Here is an 18,957-nt window from a genome sequence, read left to right on the forward strand (position 1 = left end):
ATGATAGGGCTGCTGGGAAAACTAAAGGTTGTAAGGAGCTCTGAAACCTTTGAATTGCTATAAAGTGAAAAACATTGAGGGGTTGTACGAGGAACCTTTCACCTTCAGAGAACCGAAATGTTTAGCAAAAAAATGCTATGAAATTTTTGCTAACACACATCACTGAATGGTAAATAGACTTGGGTTTAGGTACAGTATATTTGAATTGCTTAGCTCAGTCTGACAGCCCTAACTGCTTTGCGTCTTCGGATTTGATCTGTGAGCTTGGGTTAGCATTTAGTCTTACCTGTATAAAATGCTGCCAAACTTATGCTTTTCAGGTTAGTTAATGTGCCTAGATTTTAGAAAATGGGGAAGGGGACCTTTAAGGACATTGAGGTGCCCTTTCCTTTGAAGTTTGGAGGGCTAGATGAGTGATTCAATGCTGACGAGTTTCTGTTACATGCAGCTAAACATTTCCCTGGATGTCAGGTGTTATGGAAGAACAAAGTTAGAAGACAAGAACTGATGCACGCAAGACAGACAACCAGGAAGTTTGGCATTTATTTTAAGGGGGTTTTCCTTGTAACCAGACAATTACCATAACCCGTTTTCATCAACGAGCTTCAGAACACAGCCCCTTTTCACAGAGAAGCCCATTTGGTACGTGACTTGGAAATCAACATTCATAGTTAGAATTTTTATAAATGAAGAGCACAAAGATGAACCAATATCACGATGCTTCTCAGAAGGGCAGTACCACAAGCACAGGATGGCTGAGAATGATGGAGGTGGATACGTGCTTGGACTTTTGCCCTTTCAAGACAGAACAAGAAAAAACAGTATACAGGCAGCTAGAGATCAGATCTACAGTTGCTAGTTTTTGGCACTACTCGGGGAATTGTGAGTTCCAGTGGATTATCTCCAATTCAAATGCTTCGGGCTCTTGCTGTTCATGTTTCTAGTGCTCCTTCCAAAATGGATAATGCAAAACTCTTGGACAGTCTGTAAACCAATTGGTCTGCTTTTAAACTTAAGGACAGACTCCAAACAGAGGGGCAATCCACTTAAATCTGGCCCTTCTGGAGCAAGCTTAGGAATTGGTTCATCCTTGGATCTTTCCTTACTGGAGATCAAATAGCATTGTCACTCAAGTCATTTTTTCCCTTTAAAATAAGCTAATATACAGAATATAAAGCACAATATTTACAACAATACAGTAAACAGTTTCATTTCCACTCTGAACAGTAGTCTGTTTTAATGAGTATTAAAATAAAACTCTCACATGAGCCAAAAAAAACCCTAACAGACACAAAGTGACATGGCATGGAAAGGAGTTAATTAAGGTCTCCCCTTTAAACACTTTAAAAAATAAATACCATTTTTGGCAAAATTTAGCTAAAAAATAGCTTAACCCTAGGGACAGATGACTTTGTATATTCCTTTCAGTGAAACTCTATTATTAAGGAAGTGTGGTTAAGTGCCCAAGCTCTTAACCATCTTAAACATTTATTTCTAGAACAAGATTTAAGATTAACTCTGTATGGGTTGTCACTTTAGGCAGCCAACAAATTAAACATGGCCCAGATTTGCAGCACAGGGGTACATGTATATTTCACCATGGGAATGATTTGGACTGTCAATTTCAAAACCTTTAGACAAGTACTGCAATGAAGTCAAATGTGTAACTATTTCTTAAGCAGTTTTTCTGATGTTAGCATCACTGCCTGCCTGAAAAGACAGACCTATTCAGATTTAAGACCATATCTTGTTTGTGAAAGTGCTTCATTATTGGAGTGCCACAAGTCACAGATAAGGAGACCTGACATGCTCTTTTAAAGAGTTGAGGGCCTCATCAGCATCCAACTTCATCCAGCCTCTCAAAATCTCTGCTACTTCAAAAAGATGAGCTTTCTGAAAGGCTGCTTTAAATACAAAAGACGAAGACCCCAAAGCTATGCACAAATGCATGTGAAGACATTTTAAAAGGAAAATTTAAGCTCAAGTAAGAAGCTAAGTTCAAAGCTTGACAGGTAAGTCTTTCAAGTACACTTTTAAAAATGGTATTTAGTACAAGCCTACATGTGTAAAATTTGCTTGATGATTTGGGATCTTGGTATTATCTGTTATGTTTTTATGCTGGAGGCGAGGGGCACTATCAGGTCAAAGTTAGTCTAAAATTTAGGTTTTGTGAAAATGAGATTGGACAAAACTTAAGGCCAACAAATGTTTCAGTGATTTTTATATAATTTCAAAGGAAAACTTTTAAGCATGTCTTTGCTGTGTCTGCAATACAAATATTGCTTCTTTGTGCTAATGCACCAGCTCCTTTAAATAAAAGTCTAGAAACAAAATGTGAAAGAAGCGATCTGAGTATTACCTTGGATCCTTGGTCAGCATTATTATCCAAGCAGAGTTTAAATTCCAACAGAACAGCTTAGGTGAAAGACCCTTTTACAGTTTTCCACCGTTATAAGCATTAATAGCATTAAGAGTTTAGTCAGCAGCACTCCCTTTCAAACATTATGCTGCTCAAAGATGTAGCAGTCACAAAAATGAAGCACCGTCAGAAGCCCTTCATTATTAAGATGTTCTTCACTACATGTTCCAGGTACAAACATTCTTCCATCAATATTGATCTTTCCACAGTACAGAAATAAGGAAAACATAAGCAAATATCTGCTTCATTTCAACAGGTTTATGGGTGTTCCTGGTATGGCTGTAAGCACTCCTGTGCCACCAATGCCATCACTCATCCTAAGGGCCTGTCTCCACTTACAGGTGGGTGCAGCAATCCATCCACCGGGGGTCGATTTAGCGGGTCTAGTGAAGACTCGCTAAATCAACTGCCGATCACTCTCCCATCGACTACCGGAACGAGAAGCATAAGGTAAGTCAACGGGAGAGTTTCTCCCATCAACCCAGTGCGGAGTAGACATCGCAATAAGTCAACTTAAGGTACATCGACTCCAGCTACATTATTCACATAGCTGGAATTGCATCACTTAGGTCAACTTAACCATGTAGTGCAGACCTGCCCTGAGTCTGGACTGACAATGGGAATTTCAGTTTTTGAAAGCAAGTATGTTATGTTAATATTTCCTTTACCATATCGAAATTGCAACCAGTTCTAAAAAGCCTTCCTACATACAGAAAGATTCTGATCTCCAACTGGTATAATTCCATGGAGTTACTCCCCATTTATACTGGTGTAAGGAAATTAGCAATCAGGCCCCTCAAGTCTGAATTGCAGTCCTAATATATTCTACCCTGCTAGAGGGTAAAATACAAATCTTATTCTAGGTCAAATTTTAAAAATGTAAAATATGCATCTGAAGTATCATTTGTGATTAGCAGAATAGATGTCAGTCCATACTCACCCTCTAATAGAAGGCATTAGAATCAGTGAAGATGGGGAAAGATAATTCTGCAGTTACAGTAATGTTCGCAACATATGTTTTTCTTGCTATGAGGAAGAGATGGGAGGAGTGTTTCACAGACAGCCACACCTGTTACATTTGTTTCTCATGCTGATACTTGAAAGTGTTGAGAATTTGGAGTCCCATAAAACAGAGAATACTTTACAGAGGAAGACCTGTATTTGCTAACTGACTTCTGTTTGCATGTTTAAAAAAAAATATATATATCTAGAAAATAGAATAAACTGTGTTTATTTATAAATAGATTACACATTTCTCTTAGTTGCATTTAATGTTTTTCCAACCCATACTTTAAAAAATGCTTTCATTCCTTGTTTCTTGCCGGAGCTAACGTAGTATTTATTAAATCCTTGAAAAACGTTTGTACCACATGATTCTTTGGACTTTTTGAAGAACATGCATCCACAAAAGCACTGAGATTTATTCACTGAAAACACTGTTTTTGTACAAATCCATTTTAGGAATTTGATCTACTTTATTACACTGCTAACAAGCAAAAAAAGTTTGCTTTCTTGAAATCCTCTTTAAAAAATGAGGAAAAAAACAATGAGGAGGATTTACTGATAAGTCTAAAAAAGTGTCAATATGACACTGCGTTAAAAATAGAAAATAAAAAAAGTATTTACAGCTTTACAAAGGAAAAAAAGAGGTCATCAAAATGATTTCCAGCATTTTCACAATTTTTCTTCTGGCAAGCTTTTGATCTGGTCACTACAGATGTGTTAAATACAGACAAAATGGGACCACCGTCAGCTAAATCAGCAGCATCATTTGAAACAAAACTAAACAAAAAACCGCATGGGAAAACGACCATCAATAACTACCAAGGGGCAGACCCCGCTAGCTATCAGGTCCAATGCCTTGACTAAAATATAACCCCAAACCCAGGTATGAAGACAAACTTTAAAAATGGATTACATATGGTTATAGAAAAAACAGACAACAACAACAACCATGGTCATTGCTATTACCATCATACACATTTCATCATCATACACATTATTTCTTATTCTTTACTATACAGCTATCCTCACCTCCTACATTTCCAAACAATGCAACCTCATTACAGATGCTCCTCATAATTATGGCTATGAGATGAACTGTAGGTTACAGATTACTTGTATCAACAACTAAGTTTTGCTTCCTCAAGCAGTTCACTCTAACGCAGGATACTCTTCTCTTTCCCTGCCTCAACATGCCAACCATTAAAAGGTAAAACATTGAACCAGTCTCCTTGCAGAATACTGCATTTTACAAAGAAAGCAGCAGCAGCTAAGTAGGACGGCTGTTTAAACTGTTCAACTTCTCCCCTACAAAAGAGGTTTTCATAATCTGAGGACAGCTGACTGGAAGTCTCCAGGAAGGCTGTCTCATTACAGGAGCAAACTCCTGTTATAAACAATGTTTCCTCCAAAGTCACTAGAGAACGAACTACAAACATTCAGCTTTGGCAGGTGGTCTCAACCTTTCGAGAAACCTAATATATTTAGCAGCTGAGGTTCAAAGAGGCTTGGTAACCTTAAAAATACTTTAACTGAAAACATGGGAGTCCCACTCCCTTATCAAAAGGGCACAACTGACATGTATTTTTCACCCCACCCCGCAAATCCCACTCCTAGTGAACATAATTTACTGCTTTGGCTAGATAAGATATGCTAGGAATGAGCACTTTGGAATACAGGTTTCTTTTAAAAAAGGACCTAAGCACAATATTACACATGTAATGAAACATTTTAAAAAGGCCACTGAGGTACAGTCTGACTGATAAAAGAGTTCCTAACAAGAGATTATGCACAAGTGGCTTGAATGTTTCAAACAGCAAGAAAAGTAAAATTGTGTGTCCTTGCATTACAGTTCTTTTCGTGGACGGGAGTCATTTAAAACTCACATTGTGGATCCAGAAGGGTCTCATCACAGTTGTTCTTCCCACCTGGAAAGATATGGGGGGGCCATATGTTTCAGATAGCCCACATAATTCAGTCTGGGTCTATGAAGTCAGCTACAGGACACTCAATGGGAAGAGTAATGAGAGAATTACAGGCAGCAATGCAGGGAACCAGAGTCGATAAGATGGTACGGTACACAAAGCTACTGTACAAGCAAGGATCTGTCACTTCTACCAGAGTGAAGCAAGTTGTGCAAAATTCCAAGAGGCATTCTCTGCCTAATACAGACACTTGTGCTCTGTTATGGAGAAAGCAGCACTCTTCTGTGTACTAGATTTTGTTTGCTCACAATGCCATCCCCTGATTTTATTTCAAGTTGATGGGTACAGAACAGCCATCTCAGCACCACTTAACACTGAGAGGATGCTAAAAACCTGACATTTCTCTGTCCAATCTACATGAAATAGTATGGGAAGAAAACCACTCCCACTCCCAGTATTTTCCAACCGCTGTGGGAGGAGTTTCATGAAAGGGGGGAAAAAATAATAATTTGAAATTTAGTCTCTAAGTCTTAAAATGGTCACTAGCTACATAGTTACTTCTAAGAGATATTAATTAGGTCTTCAACAGTGGCCTGCAAAACAATCTGGTATGGTCTTCCGCTTGCTTACAGTCAGGGGATTTCCATTCCCCTTTTCTCTTGGCTCAGTTGTGATAACTCCTAATTATAACCAAGAACAGCCCATCTCATGCCACCAGCTCCCTGAATAGAAAGTAAATAAATTAGACTTTTGATGCTGCTTTCTCTGGTTTAAAATACAGAGGAACAGATACATAAGGCCTAGGTCTACTTGCTTTCTCACAGAGAAAGCACATGGCTGTTATTCCCTAATTCCAGAGCAGCAGTAGTTTAGGATTTGTTTTACTGTGCCCTAAAAAGCATTACAGTATTTTCTGATTTTCAGCTTTTCCAAAGAACAGTGGTCTGTAATGATATCACATCTCAAGCCTACATCTATAGCATAGTGTGTCAGTTTACCCTGATGCTTCAACCACGCTACTCATGAAATTGCATTTTATGCTGCTTATATCCCAGACAGTAAAGACAGACCTGCAACTATTATGATTAAAAAAAAGTATTGGAAAAAAAATTCAGGAACTGAAGGGCTGATCCCCCTCCTAATCCCATCCCAGGAAACAAAGGCATTATAACAGACATTCCTCCACAAAGGAAGCTCTACAGATAACTAACATGTGCAACTGTGTTTTTTAGCTTTCCTTCCACCAAGAGATAACTCAAGCCCAGCAGGGACCAAACATTCCATATAAATAAGGCAAGCTTTTTTTTTTTTTTTTTTTTTTGCATAGTAGTTTAACGGTGATATTCCCACCCCAGTGTACCCTGTCCATCTGCTTTGCCACCGAGCTGAGAACTGCTTCTTGGGATTCTAGACTCAGGCAAAAAGCTTGTGCAGATTCCAAAGGTCCCTCCACCCAGACAGATGGCATAGAGATTCCTTTAGATACCTTATAATTGCATGAGCCTAAAGTCTGCCTCTAACCCACTGCTATTTTTAAATGGGGTTAACGGCTACATTTGGAGGTGTTTACATTTTTTATTTATTTATTTATTTTTTTGGTCAGACAGCTGTGGTCATCATACTGTAATTGTGTTGTGTTCCATGCTCATTTTGCCACAGTGTTCCTTTCGCCAATCAGTGCAGCACTTCAGTAAGTTGTAAGTCTACCGAAACACGCAAAACTTTTCCAGCACCATTCTCTGCTGCGTCCAAATTTTTTTCCCCCTTTTTTTATTTTTCTTATAAAAAACACCTGCTATTAATATTTCATTAGAGCTCAAAGTGGCTCAGCTTGGGGCAAAGGCACAATTAAAACACCATATTTTCTTACAGAATTCTGCATTTGTAATTTGTAGAACAGTAGAAATGTACAGCACCAATCCTTGGGTGGGGTGGGGATGCGTATTGGAATGAGTCTTCAGGAACCCTGTGCCAGGGCTTATTAGTCTGTTCGGTCAGCATTCTATTTTTTCATTTTTTTTTTCTTCTGTATTTTCCCTTTTACTGGAATGCTCTGATTATGTATCAGCTGACCATAGGCTCCACATCCGCCTCTCTGTCAAACTCATCTTGAATCTCGTCTGTGTTTCCTGAGTCACTGCTGGCTACAGAGCTGGGAGATGGAGAATTTCTGCAGAGAAATGTAGAGAAAGGTTTAGACAAAGTTCAGCAAGTGATGCTGTTAAACATTGCTCTTTCTGTTCATTTTAAGAAAAAAGGGTCCCTTTCCATCCTCAGGTAAGATGAAAAAGTGTCCTATGTCACTGTATCTGGACTTACATTTTCTAATGAGTATTAATAGTGATATTTAGCACTTCTCATCCATAGAATCTCAGTGTTGTACAAATGTGAGCATCACTAGCCCCGTTTTACTGATGGGAATGTGGAGGCTGAGTGCGCAAATGACACACAAGTCTTCAAACACAACAGTGAGCATCAAGCCTCTTTGGAAGGTGCGTAAAACTTTCTTTCTAAACTGAAGAAAGCATCAACAGGAAGTATTTTACTTCAATGCTTTTTAATGGACTGTTAGGCAATGTGTCTGCAGGAGGAGTTCTTAGAGAACAGCAGAGAACCAAGGAACATCCTATTTACCTGTCAGCTGAGCCTTTGATAAGTCTACGACAGGTTTCCATCTGTACGTCCAGGCCCCTCTTCATGCTGCACATTTCCATGTATTCGTGGAGGTGGCGATTCATGTCACTCTTGGCTGTGGCTAGCTCCAGCTGTCCAAAACAAGAGACGGTGGTCAGCATATAACAAGGAGACTTGCTAAATCCCCGTCCTCTCCAGTTTTAAGGGTTGTTGGCATACTGAATGTCATGCAAGCACTCCAGTTACCTATTCCATACACATTCATGAGGTCCACAGGGCAGCCTTACTTTCCATCTTATCTGAGGTTACCATATTTATCAGCTTCTTCCCAGTACTGCAATCCTATTTAGTTTTAGTTTAGTCTTTCAACAGCTCTTGGCTACTAATTGTTTGCATCCTGTTTGTCAATGTACAGTGATTCCTTAAACTTGCAAACTGCCTGTGAGATGCTATTTATATTTTATGGCTCACAGATGGAGCATAAAGATCTTGAGAAGCTATACTAGTGCAGCCTGGCATTCTCTGAAATCATTCCTTAGCAACTAGAGGGGTTTCCCAAAGAGAAAGAAAGGATGTTGTAGAAAACTGACAAAATCTCAAAGTATTTTTATTTATACTCGTCTGAGCTGTCCTTTACCCACTAGTTACAACGTTATGCTCACTCAACATAGTAGTCTCAAGTAAGTTATTGCACTATTGAGGAAGGATGTGCTATACTGGATGCGATGCTGAGGGTCAAGTTCTGCAGTTACATATATACACTCCATCATCTTCAGTGGTCTGAAATTGAGCACACAATTTGGCCCAGGGAGTGTACCCACAGTACTGAAGTTCATAACAGATTTTTAAGATGGTAAATAAATCCTTGAGTATTTTTCTTTCACAGGGCACTCTCTCACCTCGATCTGTCCTATTGTTTCCTGATATTCTTGGTCTCTTGTTTTGAAGAAAGATTCTGTTTCATGGATCAAGTTCCCCAGATTCTCCTCCTGCTACAGAAGAACATTACAGGCCAGTTAGTTGGGACAGATTAAAACAGTTTATGGAATAGCTCATTTAGGTCCCAATCATGTAGCCCTTTAATTACACAACTAGCCCTACCCCACCCTTAATCCACTATGACTGCTTGTGGATAATAACTTCAGGATTTGTCCCACACAGTCACATTTTTCAACGTGTTTAGGCACTAGTAGAATTTTCAAACACCCTTCAGCGTCCAAAACTCATTGATTTCAATGGGTGTGGGTGCTTAGATACTTTTGAAAATCCTACTAGGTGCCTAAAGAACTAAAAATCTGCCCTTTAGTGACTCTGACTTCTAAAGACCTCCATGACTTCAGCCCTGGCAGCTGGGAGCTGCAGGGTCCCACCGCCTCCCACAGCAGCAGGGAGCTGTGAGGTACTCCTGCTGCCTCAGGCAGTGGGCCTTCAAGCTCTACAGCTCCTCGCCAGCCACAGGGGAATCCCCTGCAGCTCTGAAGCTCTGCGCCCTCACGGGTGGTGGGGACCCCAGAGCTCCCAGCCACCATGTAGCTGCCCAGTCCCTTTCCCATTTTATCATGATATTTTTAGTAAAAGTCAGGGACAGGTCACAGACTTCTGTGACTTCTCCTTTTTGCCCGTAGCCATGACAAAATCTTAGCCTTAATTATGGTTTGAAATAATTTTTCAGAAGTGTTAGTTTATTTGTAAACAAGGAATACTGCTTTGGAAATCTGGTTTATAGATTAACTTAATCACCCTTATTTACTGAGTCTCTGATTTTGGCACTGCTCCGGCAGGAGAGACAGCCACTGCTCCAAGGAGTTTGCACTGAATAAACATGAGTAGTGTAGCCAGGTGCCAGACAAACCAACCATGATACACTGGAGATATTTTGGAAGATTACGGCTACCAAACATTGAGCAATGAACAGATCCCTATAGGACACTCTAGAAACAACCCCACTTGATCAACAATTACCTATTTATAATTACTTTGAGACCTATCAGTTAACCAGTTTTTAATCCATTTAATACGAGTAACATTGATTTAACATTGATTTTTAAAAAAAAAAAGCATTATACAGAAATCAATGTCAAAAGGGACAAAATCAAACGCCCTACAGAAGACTAAGTATACCATCACAGTTAAATTTTGTTTGATGAAACCTATTTTCCATAAGACTATGATGATTGGCATTAATTACGCTACCATCCTTTAATTCTTTAAATATTGCATCCATATCAGCCTTTCCATGAGTTTGCCTGGGACCGATGTCAGGCTAGCAGGCCTATGATTTACCAGAGTTATCCCATTTTCTTCTTTTCCCATGCAAAAGGGTTTTAAGGAAGGAGGCCACAAATGAAGGTGGCTGGGGTGTTGAATAAGAACTCTACTGCGGGAGACTCAGGCATGTAAACCACTATGATGCTAAAGCCCAGACACACTCAGTCTGTCTTAATTCAGAATCTCCATGTACAAGGCAAATCTACCCTTTCCTTGTGTAATATTCATTCAGAAGGATTTAAGCCTCTTAAAACCTTTAGAGTTACACCACAGAAGGTCTGAGTTCTGTAATATGCCACTGATAACTGAGCTTATACATGCACACATGGCTATATGCAAATAATCTGTCACTAATTCCAGCACACAGCTACATTACTTGATCATTCTGGCACTCTCCCGGCTCACCAGAAGACATATAGCTAAATATGCAGTATTCTGCAGTCTTAGCTCCTTTAAGTAATCTCTGCAGTTTCAGCATGTGCCATATGATACACAAATGGAAAGATGTAAATTAACACACTCCTGGCAGTCAACACAAGACAATATTCAGAAGACAGCTGCCTCAGCATCTTTACATTCTAGTGGTGACGGGGTGAGGAAGGCAGAATTCCTACTCACCCAGAGCTGTCATGCTACTCAGTAATGGAGTAACAGTGTATACACCTCTAAGGTGCCCCTGTTTAAATCTTATCTCCCAAAGCCTGTCTCAAACACTCAAAATTTCTAAAAGAGGAAGCTTGTAGCAATCAGATTTATTTCAAACAGACTTAGAAATCTTATTAACAGCAAACTCCATGAGATTATTGCCAGATGGCCTTATCAAAAGGGGAGACAGAAGCACAGGATCCATTGTTTCAGAAGATACCAGAGACCCTATCCAGCCCGGTAATTCAAGTCTTTTGGCTTTGTCTGCACCACATATAACAAAGACATTTTATAAAAATACCTGGATGGCCAAAGTCTTTAAGCTCATCACATCTGTGAAATGTGGATACTATTCTACACAGATTATCTAAATAGATATTATTTCCACAGTGCCACAGCTGTACATAGCACTTTACACAGAAAGTGAGATAACGGCTCCTAAGGGTAGGAGCCAAAGGTAGTTAAACGACTTCAAGGGATGATGAGCAAGTGTGAACAATGTTCCCTCTAATTTTTGACAGGCCATGTGTGCAAAAAATTTCTTCTTGCAAATTTTTGTGCACGCGCACAGCTTAGAGGGACCAGTGAGTCAGAGTATGGGAAGGATAAGATTTAAAGCAATAGATCATGAGATGCAATAGTTTAAAAAAAGTATCTTGTTAGTTTCTTTTGCCTTGTATTTTATTTTTAACGTTATATTTAAGTTTTGAGGGAGCAAACAGACAAGACTGATGGAGTGTAGATCAGTATCAGAAAGCAAGCCAAAACCATTAGAGGATCTGAAAAAGCATGTTTTCATGGCCAACTGAATCACCAGCCAAAGATACAAAGGCTGAGAGTAGCTATACATGATAAGCTGCAGTGTGCCATCTCCTGAAGGAAATAAATGGGAAACAAGTGAAAAACAGAACAACTCAGCTCACTTCTCCTTGCAGGTCAACTGAAGGATTGCAGTTTGTGAAGTCTTCCCAGAGAAGCAGGGTGTCTTCATTCTCCTCCCATGTTAAACTGTCACAGTCATCATCAAAATCAAATGTCTCACGCCTGTTAAAAGAGCAGTTACAAAAAAAAAAAAAAAGAAGGGTAGAAATTATTTCAAACCATTTCTTTCCACAGCCTTGGAAATACCTTCAAAAGAACAGCCTTAAAACACTACATTAAAACTATAGGAGAAAAGGAAGAGAAACAGAAATGCAACAGCTGAAAAATCTAAAGGCTATTAAAACAGGCTCTGCTGCTCTGTCTGGAAGGTTCCGATACCTGGGTTTCTCCCCACCCTGCAACAGAGTACTGGAATCTTGTCAACATTCGATCTACTTTAAACAGACAATTCCAGTTTTGGCCTCTAGATGGTGCTTTAATTTTGCTATTTCAGCACTGAACAGTTGCTAAACCACAAGAATGTTTTAAATTATTCCGTTATGTAGGAGGACTGAAAACGCAGTTTGCAGAATTAGTTTGAAGACAAGTTTGACTGAAAATGTAGTTTTAAATGTTCCCAAAAGCAAAGGCCAATAGAATGGTTCCCATGGATTTTTTTTAAAGTGTCAAATGGAAAGTTTACACACAAACATTCTGCCTGCAGCACTAGCAAATCAAATGTTGCAGTTCCAAGAAAGAGACCCACTGTGAACAAATTAAATAGACTCCACTGATTTTCATTCTCCAAACAGAAGCACAAAACCGCATGAGTAAAAAATCCTGTTTACTTTCTCATTTAAATTCCATTTTGAGTAATAGTTTCATTAACATAGGTTAAAAATAGCCTGCAATAATTTTTAATTTGACAGTCCCTTTAATTTGGTCAGTTGCTAAGTAAATTAAAATTACAAGAAAGAAGAGACTTGAGACACTTGAACAGCAGCAGAATGGAAATTCTATTCTAGCTACTTTGTTTCTTTTCCTTGTTAAAGCAGAGCGGGGTGGAGGGGAGAAAGGCTTCTTGTTTTATATTCTCTCAATTGTTTCAGGCTTAGACATATTTTTGTTTCCTGAGTTCATTTCCTTTTAAGATGATCACATCAAGCCGGAAGTTGAGTCCAACTCTGTATCTTATGAAGAAGTTAAAGAACTTGGCAAGAGGACAGGCAGGGAACGTACGTCTACTGATGACCAGCCTTGCTTATTTTTAAAACTTCTAGTTTAATGCACCCACCCTTCACAGTCTGTTCAATCATAGAGTTCTTTTCACTCTAAGAGCTCACTGTTTGAAAAGACAAAGACCACACAATTTAAACTGCTGTCTGCTTTAGCTGTATTCATTGTTCAAAGAGGGTTATTTGTTTTATTTGAATGCTCAGGACCTTTCACTAATAACAGTGCTTTAATGATGCGCCTCATTAATTACAGCTCAAAAAACAAATTATTTTCATCTCTGGTGTTGGTATGAGTCCATACCCACAAATCCATTACCACAAAACCCAAGGGGATGTAAGTTTGAAATACCTTTGTTTATCACAGGTCACTTAAATGAACCTATGACCATTCAGTGTTATTTAGATCAACTACATTTGAAGTTAATAACAGGATTTCTATGTGCTACTGCTGATACAGGAGTTTTTTCTTTTTAAATCAAGTTTATAAAAACAACCATTGTAGAAGCCTGTTGCATTTTAATAATGAAGCCATAAATTACTGCAAAGCTTACGTCAGTAATTAATTGAAAGGAAAAAGGAAAGCAAAAAACGCACCAGCAGCATGTAGGGCTGCGTGAGAAGAGATAAGAAAGACACAATGAAGAGGGGTTAGTGTCCTACTCAAGAATCTTCAGAATGATGTCACAAATAAGTCCCCCGCAATAGAAAGTTTTATAAGGTGTGTGTGTGTTGTAGACCTGGAAGATTTATTTGCTAATTAGGAGAGTATTAGAGACAGAGTATTAAGAGGACTTCACCATACAAACCAAATCTTAAGTTCCTTGTTTTTTAAACTAGTGTTGGAATTAGTGTTTGTATCATGTTTTCAGTATAATACCGTAAATGCTAATTACTACTAAAAACTCCACAAAACTCCACTGTTGGTTTGCAGTTAAGCACACTGAATTTCAGCAACGAAGGAGTAGTAAAGAAACCTAAAATGCATTTCTATTACACTATGAAATAACTGCAGCTGGCTGAACTTTGACAAGGAGAAGAGGGCCAGAGGGATGTGATAGTGAGCACCTAAGATCCACATTTGGAGTGGCATTAACAAGGGAGCCATCTACAGCTCTCCAGCTCAGGGAGTTCCCATTATGTAAGGCTTGAAAAGCCTTATAGTGACTATTTTGATAGCAGCCAACCAGGGCAGAAAGCAATGAGCCTGAACTCTAGAGATTGTGAAAATTTACTATCTAGTACCATATCTTGTCCTATGTTGTGCGGGAAAGCACAGAGAGCCTCCCACTTTCCCAATGTATTCATTCAGGAGACAGGCAGGGCACACTCAGTATTTCAACTTCAGGAAAGGGCAGAGCTTGTGCACCTGCTGGTGTTCAAAGCCCCCAGAGCATGCTTGCCACAGTTGGGGGCAGATGCTAGAGAAGCACATGCCAATCCTTTCTAGAGAGGCAGTAAGGAGCATTCCAGAGCTCGTAGCCTCCAACCTTCCTGAACTATCCTGTCCTGCACCAGCAAGATGTTCTGGAGTTTTTGATAGGCTGCTATAGTTCTGCTACCACCACCCCAACTTTTGGGGAGGATGCGGGGGAGGAGTTAAAGCAGGAATTTGCCCTACTAATTCTAATCCACAAGAATACCAGTCCTGAGCAAGACTGTTCCAGCATTAGTGTCCTTAACATCCATAACTAGGTATTCTGGTAAAAAGAAAAGGAATACTTGTGGCTCCTTAGAGACTAACAAATTTATTTGAGCATAAGCTTTCATGAGCTACAGCTCACTTCATCGGATGCATTCAGGTATTCTGGTGTTGGAGTTCCTAGACAGAATCGCCATGACAGTTGGCTAAAGTTAATTCCAAACCGTCCTGCAGAAATTCTGTATTCATATTATGAACTGAGCTTTTAGCAAAGAAGTTAAGGAAAAACAATTATATCTACTCAAATCTCACATTCTCAAACTCTACTCGGACAAAGAGGCAGATGCAGGAAAAAAAATCTCACAACTCTGGAAACCTTTATGCCAGACCATATAAATAAGAGCGGAGTTTCATTCTTGAGCATCATACACGTCAGCTACAAGCAGGGTGATTATTAAATAAAAGTTTAGAAGTCTAATTTCACTATTTATTGCTACTTGCTTTCTGCATTCTACTCGGTGTGGACAGTGAAAATTAACTGTTCAGTTACACTTTTGTTTATATCTAAATTTCACTCCGAGTCTTATGCGGTACTAAAATTCTGCAGTCTGAGTTCAATTAATGCTGAATATTTGGTGAAAAAACTATTTTTACTGGACATTTAGAAAGTTTGTGGAAACACACTGGGGTCTTGGATTGTGACAACACCAAAAATCTGAATTTGGAGTCTCAGTTGATCTGAAAGTCCCACAATAAAGACCTCATACTCTACAGAATACTCACAGCTGATTAAACATTCGCTTCATTTCATCTGTGATGTTCAGAGAACAGCTGACTTCATCATCTGATAATCTGCTGTTGTCTCCATCCTGCTCAGAGAGGTCATCGTCAGATGTTAGCTTGCGTTCTTTCTTTTTGGAAGCAACCTTAATTGGAGAGAAGGGCAGTGACTGGAAGGCTCAACTGAGGTGCTGCACTGAAGGGTGCAGAGAGAAGAAAGGAGAGGTGTTAGGTTAGGTGGAAGATAATGGTTCATCAGTACCCAGTGATTCAGGTGCGTGAGTGACTGCACGCATTAAGGACAGGAATCAGATCTATTAGGAAGTAGTGAACGTAGAGCAAAAGGAAGCAGTTCAAAATGGCACAGAGCAAAGCAAGCTGCAGACTGCCAGAGCTCTACATACAGGATGTACTCACTGGCAACATTATATGGGCTACAGAAAAGCATGCGAAGGCTAGAACGATACAGGGACCAAGCAGAAGCTGGCAAGAATGTCCAGGCAGCAGGCTTGAGAGAAATAACAGTACTCTCCCTCTCTTGCCACTACCATCACAAGACTGGTCCTCTCAGAACTGAACACTCACAGAAAGTACACAACACTCTTTTAAAGGTAATCTTGATTCCATTGCTATTCCCACCCCACTGTCACAGGCACAGATTGCTAGTCATCAGTTTGACAGTACAAGAGATGTGAGAACTGAACTGAACAAACCCAAATAAATGCAGTTGATAGATGTGCAAAGAGAACCAAAAGCTAACTCTGAAAAGTGAAGGATCATTCTTTTGTCCAGTGGGACTTAGGCACAAATATTCATGAGTATTTACAGATGGTGTGATGCAGTCGCTAACATGTTTAAAGCACACAATAAATGCCAAATCTCTTTAATTTTCACTAATTTGCTAACTGAACCATTCAGGACTGGTGTTGCCCTTTGCGCTGATGATTTTAACCACTGCATACTTGATCAAAACTGTGTACTCAATTTAGAACAATAGCACAGTTTTACCACTTATCAAAGTTAAAAGTCAAGATCTCTCTTTAGAAAAATGGAATACTGTTGAACACAGGGGAGCTGCAATTCTCTCCCCCTATCAAGTAGGTAATTTGAATCAATTTCTGTCCAGATTACCAAAAAAAAAAAAAGCGCTAATGAAAAAACTCATGTTTACCTTAGCTAAGCATTTTATAAGATTAAAAAGTTGATTTGGAATGGAGGAGAGTTTACTGTTCACCACATTTAAGACATCCATGTGAAAGGCTCAAGAGAAGGGCAAGGACGTTTTAATAAAAAACCTGTGTTTGTACAGTGCAGCCCTTAGCAGCTACTGTACTGGAAAGATTAAAAAAGTCAGATCTATTTATTTGAAGATGGAAAGTTGAGGTAAGTTGCAAGGGCCAATGATCAATTTAAAATGCAGTTATGATCAAAAATTGACTGTGCTAAAGGCACTTGATCACTCCATAGCTCTGTTGTGTGTCTATTTTGAGCTATAACGGCTTACTTTTGGAGCAAAATAAGTTACTAGTTTTCCCCGGTTAGTACTGCACAGCCAATATAGCTATGGGAAAGTAAACTGTATTCTATTTGCCCTCACATATCAAAGTAATTGTAGTTAACTAACCATCAGTGTCAGAAATTTATTTATTTCTCTTCATGGTGTATGAGCCAAAAATAAGGGCTCAACTTGGAGATCACAGGATGCAAGTACAGTGCATGAAGTTAAATCCTCTTACTTGTGAAGGGAGCAAATCTGATGGAACCATTTAGGTGAACATAGAATCCCAGGATGCTTTTTTGTACAGTTACTTGTAAACTACCACCAAACTTTAATAGTATTTTTCAAAGGACATTCTGAGCTCTCTTTGGAAGGTTTTCTATAAACTCTCAAGTCTTAATACTGCAGCAGATTATGTGGATCATTGTTACAATTGGAGACAGATTCAGGATGAAAAGAAGTCTACTGGGGAGAAATTTCAAAAGAAGTTGAGAATGTTGGATGAAGTTTGAGCATGAACTAAACTCCCCAACATTCCCTCTCTTTTCCCTCCCTCATACTGCCATCATCTTGTCCTGCCCTAGAGAAAATTCAGGGCCTAATCACCTGGAATATCTTGGAAACATCTTCAGAGTTGCGCTGCTGTGCTACATCGCACAGCTTGGCTGTAATATCGATTCGACGGCAGATGTCCATGTCCACCTTCATGGCCTTTTCTTGGATCTTTGTGTCCAGGTCTGTCATGGGCTGCAGGAAGGACAGTAGTGGATTATCTTCTATTGTTACACAGTTCAGGAGTGAAGGGATATGCACTGTACCTCTATAAACCCAGAGCACACCATTCTTACACCACATTGCGCCTGTTCTCCAGGGAAAGGCAAAACAAGGATAGTCTAGATTAGACAACTACTGGAATTAACACTTTCAAATCTGATTCCAACAAATGCAAGTGTTTGAGAATGAAAACTAGCTACTGAGATTCTTTGCTATGGGAACAAGTGACTCCTAGACCTAGCAAAAGTCACCTCTTATGGATTCAGTGAAACTATAAAATGGGGGAGGAAAAGATGTAAACCTGTTAAGCAAGCAAAGAACAAGATGAGAGATTTGATGATACTTCATCACTTTTGCCCACTTCAGATAGGAAGTTAGCACTTCACTGTAAAGAAAAGTTAGTCAGATTCTGCTCCGAAAAAATTGTGCACCAACTTCATATATATCTCACAAACACACAAAAAGTTAAAACAGGGCTAGGTCTATAGAAGTCCATGTGAGTTTGGTACAGAGCAAAAGTAAGAACTGCCACTGCATCATATCGTGCTGCACATTAGACAGAAGTTATATATATTATTTGTAAGTAGCTGCTCCTCCTTCCCCATTGGCAATGTCGCTGCATGATTGTGCGGAGATTTTCTCCATTTACAACTGTAGAGTTTCTGGACTAAAAAAAAAAAAAAAACAACAACTTTGCTTTGTTGGGAAGGACTGACCTGAATGCAAGTCATAGCCTGCTTTCACATAGTATTTGGGAAAACACCAGTCAGATGTGTATTACTCTGTAAGCACTACTTTCAAAGTGGAAATGCTTTTGCTAACTAAATCAGAAAGAAAAGGAGTACTTGTGGCACCTTAGAGACTAACCAATTTATTAGAGCATAAGCTTTCGTGAGCTACAGCTCACTTCATCAGATGCATATCGTGGAAACTGCAGCAGACTTTATATATACAGAGAGAATATGAACCAATACCTCCTCCCACCCCACTGTCCTGCTGGTAATAGCTTATCTAAAGTGATCATCAGGTGGGCCATTTCCAGCACAAATCCAGGTTTTCTCACCCTCCACCCCCCCACACAAATTCACTCTCCTGCTGGTGATAGCCCATCCAAAGTGACAACTCTTTACACAATGTGCATGACAATCAAGTTGGGCTATTTCCTGCACAAATCCAGGTTTTCTCACATCCCCCCCACCCCCATACACACACAAACTCACTCTCCTGCTGGTAATAGCTCATCCAAACTGACCACTCTTCAAGTTTAAATCCAAGTT

General features: G+C 39.4%; 1 protein-coding gene across 3 annotated transcripts in view; it reads right to left on the minus strand.

Annotated features, from left to right (window-relative positions):
- Positions 1-492: 492 nt before the first annotated feature.
- Positions 493-18,957, minus strand: part of IFFO2 (intermediate filament family orphan 2) — a 53,936-nt gene continuing 35,471 nt past the window's right edge. Inside the window, exons 4-9 of one of the 3 annotated variants that reach the window (XM_078849379.1) lie at positions 17,513-17,653; positions 15,412-15,554; positions 11,817-11,937; positions 8,880-8,969; positions 7,981-8,111; positions 493-7,516 (exon numbers count right to left, since the gene is read on the minus strand). In XM_078849379.1, coding sequence (XP_078705505.1) covers positions 7,411-7,516; positions 7,981-8,111; positions 8,880-8,969; positions 11,817-11,937; positions 15,412-15,554; positions 17,513-17,653 — 732 coding nt within the window. In that variant the 3' untranslated portion in view covers positions 493-7,410. Of the gene's footprint in view, positions 7,517-7,980; positions 8,112-8,879; positions 8,973-11,816; positions 11,938-15,411; positions 15,555-17,512; positions 17,654-18,957 lie in introns of all 3 variants that reach the window. The other 2 variants (XM_073317115.2, XM_078849380.1) reach the window with 2 other exon arrangements.

The sequence above is a fragment of the Lepidochelys kempii genome, chromosome 18 (assembly GCF_965140285.1).
Source record: "Lepidochelys kempii isolate rLepKem1 chromosome 18, rLepKem1.hap1, whole genome shotgun sequence".
Classification (NCBI taxonomy): domain Eukaryota; kingdom Metazoa; phylum Chordata; order Testudines; family Cheloniidae; genus Lepidochelys; species Lepidochelys kempii.